The sequence below is a fragment of the Gorilla gorilla genome, chromosome 11 (assembly GCF_029281585.2).
Source record: "Gorilla gorilla gorilla isolate KB3781 chromosome 11, NHGRI_mGorGor1-v2.1_pri, whole genome shotgun sequence".
In the NCBI taxonomy this organism is placed as follows: Eukaryota; Metazoa; Chordata; class Mammalia; order Primates; family Hominidae; genus Gorilla; species Gorilla gorilla.
In genome coordinates this window covers 21,602,719-21,616,616 of record NC_073235.2, presented here as the reverse complement: position 1 = coordinate 21,616,616, position 13,898 = coordinate 21,602,719, and the positions used below count along the sequence as shown (strand labels likewise).

Genomic DNA, 13,898 nt, shown 5'->3' with positions numbered 1-13,898 from the left:
GGAAAATTTGTGGAAAGACTAGTGAAACCTGAGTAAGGTCCAGTTTAGTTTGTGGTATTGTACCAATGTTAATTTCTTAGGTTTTGTGAAACAAACAAACAAAATCTAAGAAATTAACATTGGTACGAGTTATGGAATGTATGTGGAATGTTAACAACAGGGGGCCGGGAGCGGTGGCTCACACCTGTAATCCCAGCACTTTGGGAGGCCAAGGCGGGCGGATCAGGATCATTTGAGGTCAGGAGTTCGAGACCAGCCTGGCCAACATGGTGAAGCCCCGTTTCTACTAAAAAATACAAAAATTAGCTGGGCATGGTGGCGCACTCCTGTAGTCCCAGCTACTCCGGAAGCTGAGGCTGGAGAATTGCTGAAACCCAGGAGGCGGAGGCTGCAGTAAGCAGAGATTGCATCACTGCACTCCAGCCTCGGCAACAGAGTGAGACTTGGTCTCAAAAAAAAAAAAAAAAAAAAATAGGGGAAGGTAGGGCAGGAGGGTGTGGGAATTTCTGTACTATCCCTGAAACTGTTCTGTAAGCTGAACATTACCTCAAAATAAAGAATATTTAAAATGAGATGCCTATATTAGATGCCTAAGCAGAGATGTCAGATAGGCAGTTGGATATATAAGTGTGGAAATTTAAAAGTCCAGGGTGATGATATAAACTGAGAAATTGCCAGTGTGTATAGATAGCATTTAAAACCATAATGCTGGATGATATTACAAAGGGAATGAATTGTTACAGGAAAGTTCCTTAAACAGAGTTTAGGGGTTGGAGAGAGAAGTAGGCATTAGCAAAGGGGATTAAAAACAATGGCTTGTTAGAAGACAATGGCGTGTTAGAAGGGAGGTTAGAAGACAATAAAAAATAGTGGCATCTCTAAGCTAGGTGATGACAATTTCGTGAAGTGAGCGACTTCTGAATGCTAATTAAGCTGACTAAAAAGATGGACTGTGGGATTAGAAATATGGAGGTCATTTGTGATCTAATAAAGCTATTTTGGTGGAGTAGTAGCATAACACTATTAACTCAAGGCAGAGCCTTTATATGGATTAAAACAATGCTCCTCTTAAAAGACACATCCAATTTGCAAAATTGTCAAATACACTAATCTTTTTGGAACAAGATACTTAGTGCCATCTGCTGGAAAATCACTGTCATAAATTATGTGAACATCATTCTCCTAAATGCGGCACTCTTGTACAGTATGCAATCTGCACAATCATACCCAGTCCTTTGTGTCAGGGACAATGTTTGATTAGAATGGGTTCAAGAGATTAAGAGAAAGAAGAGAGAGCAAGTATAGACAATTCTTACAAAGCAAACAGTTTTGCTACCTGTGAAACAAAAAAATGGAGGAATTGCCAAAAGAGGTAGATTCAAGGGAGTTCTTTTTTAAATGATGTGAGCTATCTTAGGAAGTTTTTGTTCTGATGAGAATACTTCAGTAGAAAGGGAAAACTGATGCAGTAGAACAAAAGGGAGGATTGCTCAAATGATGGTCTTGAGTAACTTGAGGTGAGGATCTAAATGACTAGTGAGGACCTGGGCCTTAGAGTATGGATGGTTCACCTAGAGTAACAGCAGGGAAAGCAAGGAACAAATTCCCAAATGCAGGTAAGTTCACTGATAAAATGGTGGGAGTATAGAGAAGACCTCTTCTGATTGCTTATGTTTTCAATAAAGTAGGAAGCAAGGTCATCAGCTGAGAACAGAGTAGGAAGGGAGGAAGTGGTTTGTAAGAGGAGGAAGTGGTTTGTAAGAGGAGAAAGTCAGCCCAGCATTGTGGGAGAACAAATAGATTAAGGAAATGTAATATGGTATCAGGGAGCATTGAAGGCTCACTTGAGCTTAGTGGTCAAAATTTAAAGACCATTCAAAAATTTTGTGTGTATTTCACACTCACCATCTATATGCAGAGTATACAGAGTTGGATTTAACCAGATGCATACAACAGGAAGAGCATCAAGAAATTCAAGGGTATGTGGAAAGGCATAATTATAAGTGGCTGTGTATAAAGAAGACCCAATGAGGTACTCTGGTAGGTGTCCAACAAATGAGATGAATCAAAAAAAGAGATATCAATACAAGACTCCTGAAATCTTTCACTGCAACAAATGCCCCAGGCCTCCTTACCAAATGTGGATGACTCAGACTGATATTCAATGCCTTTACTACTCAAATATTTTAATGTTATTACTCCAACATGATTGTGAAATTTCAAAGTGATAACCTCGATATTCCAGAGAACCCAATCTTCCCAGGTCTTTCTAATTACCCAAGAGTTTTGCTGATGATGTCCCCAAAAAGATTTAATGCGAGTTATTAAACACAGGTCTTATCTCCAAACTTCTACAGTTTATAATTAAATAATTCCTGAAGCTATTGGTGGGGCTACAAATACAGTTTTGTAATAAGAAACTCTTCTCTGTTAATGGGTATAAATTCCAATGGCATTTTGCATCCTCTAATGTTTTCCACAAGTTATCTGAATACTCCTCTAACTAGTTCCACAAGGTAAATCAAGCCAGCAATCATCTTCCTATTATCATAACCTTTTATTTTTCATTTTTTAACTCTACCCCTAATAATTTAAAATATTTTGCATTTATTATTATCAATGATTAGTCATGTCTGTAGATGTGAGCTTTATTAAGGAATCTGTAATTTCTTACAAATCTTAATCATACACTGGATCTCAATTCTTTATTAAAAGTAGTTAAAAACAAAACAAATGAAACTTCCTTCAACAACAAAAAATGAGCTACAGCTGTCAAACCTGTTTTTATGAGGAGGTACCTTATTACACCATTAAGGAAGTCTTCAGTCACAATCCTTGGAAAACACTGTTCTCTGAATCAGATATCTCTTTTCCATGCCAATATAAACACAATGCTGGCCAGCTGTCAGGAACAAAATGTAAAATGTTCACTCAAGCACCACCACCTAGAACTGAGGCCACAGCTTGTAACACAGAAGCTTAGGTAATTATCTAATAATAATAAAATTGTGAGAACAATTCCTTCAGGAAGAACAGGAACAATTGTTTTTCTACTTCAGTATAAAAATAACAATAAAAAAGCCAAAGTTATTTTCCTTTCACCAATTTCTTTTAAAATTTTCTCTTCTCTTCACTCATTCTTTTAACAAAGACACTATGTATTTCCCTTCTCACCAGCCCAAAGTGCTCAAAGCAACTAAAGTGCATTACTACATTAGCAATTGTCGAGAATTGATGAAAGAAATGAAGTTTCTTGACATATTTTACACTGAAAGTGACATGCTTCATGTCCTAATTTCTACACCACCAAGGTTAACGTTAATGGAACAAGATTCCATTCTCACAATGTTTTCATGTGACTAAAGTAAAAAATTTTATGAACAGAGGATGAGAAATTTTTATGTTCTGCAAAAGGGGGTTAGAGGAAGACTACCATATCTAAATCCACATGATTCATAGTATCTAGAAAGGATCTGACAAATCACATTTTATACATGGGGGTAGGGGAAGAGGCCGGCATGGAGAAGGAAGGAGAGAAAGTTGTTTCCCCACCGCAGAATTATCTCCAAATCCTAGCCCTTATGTAAAAGCATCTCACATACAAGCATTCACAACAATCCTGGAAAGCAAGATATAACTGATGATGTGGTATAACACATATTAAAATTCAGGAAGGAAGAATGTGGTGGGAAAGAGATAAAATGTTATTGAGACAAGATGATTTTGTTTTAGCAAATCCGTAAGTCCTAATACCAACCATAGAAAATAGTAACTGTAATATTTTCAAACCAATATTCAAAGACTAACACTAAAATAACAGCCTCTCAAAGCAATGAACTATGGTTTAGAAATGAAGAGTGTGCCCTCACCAAAGACAGTACCATGGCTCAAACAACTATAGCTCCCACCACTGGGGCACGATGCACTAATAGGGGACAACCACCTTCAAACTTGCTCAGTTTACATTGGTAAATAAAGATCCAACCTGGCGATGTACCTTTTGAACAGTGAACAACAACGAAAAGAAATTTTTAAAAAAAGATCCAACCAAGTATTATAAATAACATTTTTTGGCCAACACTTTAAATAAACTCCCCTCCAAAAAAAAAAAAAAGATGATCTGAATTATACTGGCATTACAATATTAGTGTTTGTATACTAGGTGCTTTTCAAAACAGACGTATTATACACATAGTAGGACAAATAAAATTTATTTTTCTCTGTAAATTCATTTAAAAGTATATTATCTATGATTATCCTATCAAGGTCAGAAATGTTAGATCTTACTCCAAGATAGGTAAACGCCTTTGAAATGCAACAAAAAGAGACGATGATCTTATGAGCTCATTTATGTTCATGCATGAAAGTGTGAAGGTCACTAGCTTTGCTGTGTTTCTACAAGTTTCCTTGACTGTAAAAACAGTCAAAATATAACCAACCTAATTCAAGATGTTAAATTAATTATGTTAAATAAAATTAGCCAAAGCACTGTAAATTAAATGACATAATACTTAAGTTCTGCACTGATGACACCCTTTGATCAAAAGGATGGTGACCCAGTAAGGTGCTTCTGTAGGTTATCACTTCTCTAATTCCGAATTTATCATCACTGACTCTTCAGGCGTAATAAAATGTAGAGTGTAAATAGGTTGGTGACAATTTATTTAATTTAGGTTGAGCTACTTATAAATGCCTGATAGCTCTGGAAACAACATATATATCCATCTTGCAAATATCAGTAAAAAGAACAAGTATTTGCAATATTTGATATGAAATTCTGAAGCATATGGGAACTTCTATAAAATAGACAAGTTTAATTTTACTACCATCCAGCCTTAGCCCTTTACTTTCCTCACCCCTATCGCTGCCTCCATCCCTAACACCCCTCCAATCCAGTTTCTCTCATCAGGAATTCGCAAATCAATTCTTTACAAGGTTTTCAACAAAAGAAAAATCATGATGTGAATCTTCCCTTAAATGTAACAGTACTGATTAACTCAAATTATAAATACAGAAATGGCCACTTTCAATATGAACTGAAGATCTTACTCTTCAATTACAATCTGCTAAGATATATATGGGGCATTATATGAGCATGTCCTGCAGATTAAGAATAATTTTAAAGTGAGTGAAGTCAAATCTTACAACTTCATTGTGCCTCTTTGGTTTTTACTATAGAAACAGTACTTTTTTTAATGATATACATACCCATGAAATCTTTTCTTGAATGGCACAACCCAGAGCTTCTGTGCTTAAAATGTTATAATCCAAATTCCTCTCTTTTAAGAAAAAAAATCAGCCATGACAATACTTAGCAATTATCATCTGAGCTATGTAAAGTCTAAAACAACTATAAGGGCCATACATTAGTGGCCATTTTTAAGCTTGCTAAACAATGATGGGCTTAAAGAGGTGGGAGCCGGGCTATTTAAGATAGAGATCTATTTATATTTAGAGGATGTGCTAAATACTTTGAGTGGCCATCCTCTTACACATAATTATACTGAACTCAGATTGAAACCTGCCTACAAATTTCATTCTTTAAATATTAGTCAGTTCTGCTTACTTAGGTCTTCTATGGACAAACTGCAACCAACCATTCAGTATTAAACCAATAGTCCAGTATTAAGCCCTCTGAAACCTTAATCTTTGTCTGGCAGGAAGGATTTGAGATATAAAACCAACCTCTATGTGAGCAGGATGCATTAAATGAGTTAAGCTGTTTATAATGAAGCTTCATTATCTTGAAGCATTATAAACTCTTCGAAATATAAAATATCTATAAATTTCTATGTACATAGTTTAAAAATTTGAAAATTTTTCTAAAATATAAAAGAAAACTAAAAAAAAGACAGAAGAAATGCTTCCCTTAACATGTTTTCCTATCAGAAATGGACTTTTTTCCAGCTAATTCACTTCTATTAATTAAACCAAGGAGCTTGAAATTCTAAAGTTTAAAAAGGATCAAAAATAGTAATACAATCTAAAAATCATATGGTTTTGGCTTCAGAATTTTATTTTAAAGGTTATACAGGATCAGATTATGAGACTGCTGCAAACCTGGGTAATCTGTCAGGTGTATGAGATGAAAGAGAAAAGCCAGTAAAATGAAAAGACAAAGTAAATATGTTTTTCATTTTCTATAACCATTCAGTAGTAATGTAACCATTCAGTTAACCACTGGTTAACTGTTATGATAACTGAATGTTAATCAGTTAACCATTCAAAACTAACCATTCAGATTTCTCTATACATGAGCCACATTATTAATGTGATCTCTAAATCTTTTGGTAAGTTAAAATATTTGTGTTTATTAAAAAGTAAAAGTGTTTGTAATTAAAAATTACATTAATTAAAATCTTAGGCACTTAAATTAAGGTACGTGTCACTTTAGACATATTAAAATAGTGTATAAGAACAAGTTTTTAATAAATATCTCAAAAGGCTGATATATTATGCCTAGACATGCTTCCACTGTGTTTTTAGTGTGTCTGATTCTTTTAACCTCTATCTCTTTGGATGGCATGTGGTGGGGGAATAATGGGCACCTTGTTCACAAACACAAACCTTCTCCTGAGTTACAGTCTGGTGATGTGTGAACATACTAAGATCTGAAAACTCTTCCAAAACCACAATGGTATACACACTCTTTTCAACACAAACATTTGTCATTATCATTGATGGTATATGGCTTCCTCAATTCCTTGTCCCTTTCATGGAAGAATTCAATTACAAACAGCACTAAACAACTAGTGACTCACTGTAAATTCTCCCAAATACTCCTAATGTGATTAATCCTTTATAAACACCAGATAATGTATACCATCAACTTGCATGACAAAGAGTCCCAAAGCCTAAGAGGCTCAACACTCATATCTCAGTCATGGCTGTATGGCCAGGAAAATGAACATCATGACGGATTCCTGCATTCTTCACATTGTGCTCATGAACAAAGTCAGTGTAGTTTCTATGTGCGGTCTGGGGTGGGGGCAAGGCCCTTGTGTTCCACTGGTTTCCACCACGTTGACAGCAGTCGCTGGCAGCAGAGAGCCTGGATGGTTGGGGAGTGGGAGGGGAGCACAGTTAGTCAATAGGAATAGGAGAAAATGGATGTGTAAGAGACAATAAAGGGGAAAGGTAATGTGACTGGCATGCACCGCTGCTATGAGTAGTTACCAACATCTACTCCATGCAATGATAACATTCAAGAATAACAAAGTGGGGGAAATCCACAAAGTCACATGTAATGAAAAATACCAATATGGAAATACATGTAAGTAACCTGAGTCAGCTAAGTGAATTAAAGAAGAAATTTCTCAGAAAGCAAGACACTCTGTATCTGTCCCTGATGTTGTTACTAATATTAAAAGCAGAAATGTTGTTAGGGGTTTTAATCAGAAGAAAAAAAATTCATAATCTACTTAATTTCAAATATTTGAAAAAAGAACTCTACATAAGGACAAAAGCATATGTGGAAAAGGAAAACTGTGAAAATTCTTCCTCAGATTAGGGGATTTCACAGAACTGAAATCCAGGAAACAAAATTCAGAAAGAGCACTAAAAATAAAAAATCTACCTTCAGAGGCCATGTAATTTTACATCAATGTTCCCAATTAGCAATAGAGAATCATCGCTCCTTATATAATCAAAGTTCACAAGACCTCAAAATGAAATTCAACAGGTACAGATAATGTGATGAGATGATACACCCTCTCCAAGAAGTAGTTTAGTAAGCATATTAGGCACCTTTTATCACAGTGCTATAGAAAAGGCCTACAGAATTCTAAGAGTGAAACATGCATACATGCAGTTCTTGGTTAGAACTGATCAGAGTCCTCCAGTAGAAAGAAAGCAAATCAAAGTCTTTTGACATGGCAGAAAGGGCAGCATATATTTAAAATAACTACAAAGGAAAATACCACCCCAAATATAAAATATGTGCAAAAATACATTTTTAATAAGTGTTATTTTTCTAACTCAACCAAAATATTAATCTTCACCTTTATCCCTTAGGGAAACTGAAAATAAATTAACTAAAATAATTTTTCAAAACAAAATTGGAAGGCTTTTTTAATAACAAAATCATCTTTAACTGAAATACAATTTGTTCATCAGACCTGGCTCACAAAAATCACAACCCTCAAGTTATGGTCTCTAAAAATTTAGAAAACTAAATTAGGTTTATGTTCTCCCCTACCAATGCAAGGTTTTCTAAACACTATTCAGTTTTGTTTCTGTTGTTGCTTACAAATGATTTATGGGTTTACAATACATGAATTGTTTCTCAAAAAGTGAAATTTTAAATACTTGGTTATTCTAAGCCACTGATACGCCAAATCATTTGCTCTAATAATGGTGTCATTTAAAAGATACCAGCAAAAAAATGCTGAAGACTTGAACAGGGAGTAGGTTTAGATTAAATTGGTTGAAAGTTATCTGCAAGCAATAGAATGGTCCATTATTCTGCCCAATTGTTCAAACATAGGAGGCATTTCCAAATTTTAACCATTTATCACTTTCTAAAGGAGGACTGCTTTATATTCTTTTGAAAGCATTAACAAGAATCAAAGCATGCAGAAAAAAGAATGAAATGCAGAACACATATGAAATTAAGGTGGGAGAGTCCATTATCTCCAAAACATGCCAGCTCTATATTCAGTTCCATGCCCTTGTTGACCTACACTGAGGCTTATTATGTTATAAAGAGCACCACTTTACTCTATTTCAGCAAAGGAGGTCTCAGCACAACCACATAAAGAAAGGAGAACACACAGCTCCAAATTTTTCATTTTCCTTAAAAGTTAATAAATTCAATGCTCTTTCTAAAGGATGCATCAAAGAAACCAAGTAGTACCTAACAAATAAAATCAAACAGGTTTAAATATGTATCTATTAATATGGAAAAACTTAAAGATTCAGTGTCGTAATATAGTATCCCAACTAATCAGACCCTCACTCCATATTAACGTAATAGGCAAAGACACTTCTTTTATAGCTGAAGTCTCAGTACTATTTTTCCTTGCAAACAGAACTTGGTGGTAACATCAATGAGATAAAACATAACTGCTTACAGGAGCTGTGTTTTCCATAAGAAATTGAAGAAACTTTCTAAAAATGACTTTCAAAAATAAATTTGACATTTATAAGCCTCGCTCTTTACACTTTTAAGTGTGTCCCCAGATGCACACAAATATACACAAAGTATCACCACCACACACCCATGTAGAAAGAAAATAAAAAGGAGAAAATGGGGCCGGGGAGAAGGGAACTCAATCTTATAAACTAATCACAAGTTATTTGGAACTGAAATAAAAATACGCCCAAATATCAAGAGCAAGCCACCCTGCAGTTAGTTAAGCCAAAATAACAGTGAAAAATAATTACATAGCAAAGACTGAAAACAATCACCAACCACTGTTGACCCACCACCATGAAGGAAGAACTGGCTGCACAGAAAGCTGACCAAAACCTTGAGATCACCACAGAAATGCATTAGATTTCAGGTACTAAACAAACTAAGAGCAAGAGAAAAAGAGAAAAATCCTATGAATTATCAAAATTCATTTCACAAACAGACAAATAACTTGAACAGGTGATACACCCAACATGACCACTGAATCAAATAATCCCCAAGGAGCCCCCACCAAGCCACATATATTTATTTGGGAAAGGATAAACTCAAGTGATTAACTCCAATAAGACACAAAGTATCCATATTTGTATATTTACTATTAATCTAAAAAAAGAACCTGGAAGTCTAAATAATTAAAGCATCTTTTTCCTGTCATCAGATTCTCTCTCAGTCTTCTTAGGGTATCTCATGCTTTATCAGATTTTAATCATGTTTTGCTTCTGACTTTACCCTTCGTCTTTAATGACGAAAAACACATTCAAAGTAGCATCATGTTGTGTGGAATAACACGTAATGGATATACTTTCCTTACGGACCTGGGAAAATATTCTACTGTCTTTTTCAGCAGAGAATCATCCACCACTACCACATCAAGCTAATAAGGGCAGATTTATTTTAAATGTATTAATGTTTTGTTTCAAATAAATAATAAGTAAGGACAGCTGTCTGATGGTCTTCATTTAGACAACTGCACTCCCTTTATCACCAACATCCTTATTTTCCCCATCTCAATATGATTATTTAATAATATGCTTTCCAGCTCACAAATATGAATAATTTGCTTTCAATCATATTTAAAGTACTTTAAGATTATGACTTGGAATTCCAAATACAATTAACTAGGCAATATTTTATTTTAGTTTAAGGAATTAACAAACCATTTCCTGTCATGCTGGTCTGTTCCAGGACTCTGTGGAAGATTCTCTATCTCCACTGGCACAGGAGCAGAGGAAATGGAAGGACTCACAGGCAGAGCAGATCTCATCCCCCAAGCCTTTGGACAAAAATTATAAAAATTATCTATTTTGCCTCGATAACAGATCTCTTCACCAACAAATACTAAAATGGAGTACTATTTACAAAGCCAACAATTAAAATGTATACAAATGCTTGAATTTTATATACACCTTAGAGATAGTTAATGAATGAAATATTAGTAGTCAGTTAAATTATGTTCTTGGATTCACAGAGACATAAAATGTTTTATAGAGCACCTGTTTCGTTTACAAAATCTTAGAGAATAAAATAACCGGAAGTTATTACTGAACCACTTAAGGGAAAAGGAAAAGAAAATGCACATAATTTGTGCAGGGTTACATACACCACTATGAAAATCCAATCAATACTACTACTGTTACCATAATTAACGGGTGATCCAGTGTTTTAGAAGCTTAGTATTGTCTTACCTGCTGGGAGCCATTACTTTGGGTCGAAACATTATTGTGAACACTGTAATGGGAAAAAAAAATCAATTAAAAACCCTATATGAAATTTCAGGACTTCATTTTGTAAGATAACACATACACTAATAAAATATTTATTTTAAAGATATTAACGTTTTGTTTCAAATAAAGAATAAAACTACTGCTAGTACCTAAAACTAAGAATGTCAGATACCCGAAAACATTTGTTCTTATAGGCAAATACTTGCTTTTCTATAGTTGCTCATTTGATGTTTCCATACACCTATATTTTAATCATGCTTTAGAGGAATACTTCACAACTAATGTTTATTCATTGGACAACAGCTATCAAGGATGGCCTAACAAAGACAGCAACACAATCCCACATAAACTTATCTGTCACTTCTTTTGTATATTCCTACCCTCAAGATTTTCCAGTGTCGGCAACAACTCAGCATTTTATAACTCAAAAGGCCTTAGTATAAAAGGTTTAGAAAGTTTGAAACTTCTGTGTGTACACCTTCCTCTCCAAATGACTTATAAATACGTTCTAAAATTTTCAGTTTAGGCCAGGTATGGTGGCTCACGCCTGTAATCCCAGCACTTTGGGAGGCTGAGGCGGGTGGATCACGAGGCCAGGAGATCGAGACCATCCTGGCTAACACGGTGAAACCCCGTCTCTACTAAAAATACAAAAAATTAGCTGGGTGTGGTGGTGGGCACCTGTAGTCCCAGCTACTCGGGAGGCTGAGGCAGGAGAATGGTGTGAACCCAGGAGGTGGAGCTTGCAGTGAGCTGAGATCGTGCCACTGCACTCCAGCCTGGGCGACAGAGCAAGACTCCATCTCAAAAAAAAAAAAATTTTTCAGTTCAGTTTGTACCCATCCCCACCCCGCCATTCCCACAAAAAGCACTTGAAAAAAACCCTCAACCTATAATACAAAAAAAAAAAATAGAAACTACAGAACAGCAGAAAACAAAATTCAGTAAAATAAAAACTCAAAGATGAACTATAACTCACAACAAAATGAGAAAAAAGTTTCCTAATGTCAGACATTCTAAAACAAGGATAAATGGTATCCCTGAAGTAAGAAATTCAACTAATGTAAAAAATAATTCAAAGATATAAAAAAATTCCTTGAAAGTGAGAAAATAATTTACAGATTTAATGACAGCACTGTATTTCAGGAAAATGAGACAGAAAATGAAATGCAATCGATCCCTTATTGTTCAGCCACTCATCTTCAAGGATAAGGAAAGAATACTTCAGGTACCCCGAGCAGATTTAAAAGCAAATCACTACCAATTATCAGGTTGGCAAAGACCTCCCACAGCAGTATCAAGAATATTATTTTATAACCAGCCAACATGTCATTCTACTAAGAGGAAACAGGCAAAGCTCTCAAACACAACCTCTGAATAGAGGATCCAGAAGCCTTTCTAACAAGGCGAGAGCAAAAAACCACTACCTGATAATGAAAGCCAACCAGTTAAGAACCTAAGAATGAAGAGAGGCCCTGCTAAAAAGCTGGGGAATGAAGAGTGAACATATTTTATATTCTATTTTTTTAAGAACTACAGATCAATTACAAGTTGAGTCACCATAACTTGCACTATCACTGTCTGGGTTCAAAGCCAAGCTGTGTCACTAGGTCTATTCTGTACACCTTGGGTTGCTCATTTGCATGAGACTGTTAGAACGACGAAATGAGTTAATATTAGCAAAATACAAATAATAGTGATTACAACAACAACAAAATACCTTTCAAAGAAATACTATTGGTGAGGCATGGTGGCTCATGCCTGTAATCCTAGCACTCTCAGGGGCCGAGGTAGGAGGACTGCCTGAGCCTAGGACTTTGAGACCAGCCTGGGCAACAGAGCCAGACCTCCAACTCTACAAAAAATTAAAAAATAGCTACGTGTGAGGGTGCGTGCCTGTAGTAGTCTCAGATACTTTGGAGGCTGAGGCAGGAGGACTGCTTGATCCCAGGAGGTTGAGGCTACAGTGAGCCATGATCATGCCACTGCATTGCAGCCTGGGTGACAGGGCAAGACCCTGTCTCAAAAAACAACAACAAAACAACAAAACCCCACCCCACCCCTCCAAAACACACAAACACACACACACACACACACACACACACACACACACACACACACAAAACAAACAATTTAGTGCAGATCCACTGCCATGGCAATTTTAAAGATTACACCCATCAGGCACAATTTCTTTTTACTAACCATGCTGCTCTTCCTAGAATACCCATGATCCTAATAAGTCTTAATGAAATCTCGCCCAGCCTGCTTGGCACAGAAGTTAGACCTACTAGTCCATGGTTCCTTGGTTATTCTCTGAAGCTTTTCCTTTAACTAGAAATAACTTTAGTAGGTGACCAATAAGAGTAACATGAAAACAAAATACTTATAAGTGATGTTAATTGAATCATAGCTTCCTGTTTTAAATTGTATGAAATACAGAAAGCATTATTTTCTGATAATTATATACATTCTTTCACTTCCATGAATATGAAGGAATTACTAAATTATTTCTCATTACTAACCTAGTTCAAGCTTCCCTTTTTAAAGGACTACATACAATAACTGACCATTTTTGCTTTTACATAGTATACCTTCTACTCATTTGATTTCCTCTACCATTTTTTCTTTTCCTCTTTCCTGTCTTCAAGACTGCATATTAAGCCTGTATAAGAAGTACTAGTAATTGAAATGTCAACTATCCTTTAAAACATCACCTCTTAAATACTTTATAGTATTCATGACTCACAAGAATAGTTAAGAGCCAAAACAGTACAAGAAAAATGACTGACATTAGCCAATTAAAAAATCTGTTATTCAAATGGGCATTTTACAAAACTGCAGAATACAAGGTCAAGAAGCTTTTCAGGTCAAATAGTTGTGCCTTTTCAAACAGTACTGTTTTCCATGGTTCAATGGAGCAAAACTGTTCATACAAACAGAACTGGAAGGGCAAGAGTGAAAGGGCATACAACATGCCAGTCTGAGCTCAGGTTTTCTCAAGCACTGCGATGGGTGGTGCTCAATAACCTTCAGGAGAGTTG

At 35.6% G+C, this 13,898-nt stretch overlaps 1 protein-coding gene across 11 annotated transcripts in view; it reads right to left on the bottom strand.

Annotated features, from left to right (window-relative positions):
• Positions 1-13,898, bottom strand: part of EPB41L5 (erythrocyte membrane protein band 4.1 like 5) — a 169,921-nt gene that overhangs the window by 72,093 nt on the left and 83,930 nt on the right. For 9 of the 11 annotated variants that reach the window (XM_019022637.4, XM_055380521.2, XM_019022636.4 and 6 more), the window contains exons 15-16: positions 10,819-10,861; positions 10,291-10,406 (exon numbers count right to left, since the gene is read on the bottom strand). In XM_019022637.4, the coding sequence (XP_018878182.1) occupies positions 10,291-10,406; positions 10,819-10,861 (159 nt within the window). Of the gene's footprint in view, positions 1-5,995; positions 7,052-10,290; positions 10,407-10,818; positions 10,862-13,898 lie in introns of those variants that run through there. The other 2 variants (XM_004031698.5, XM_063694723.1) reach the window with 1 other exon arrangement.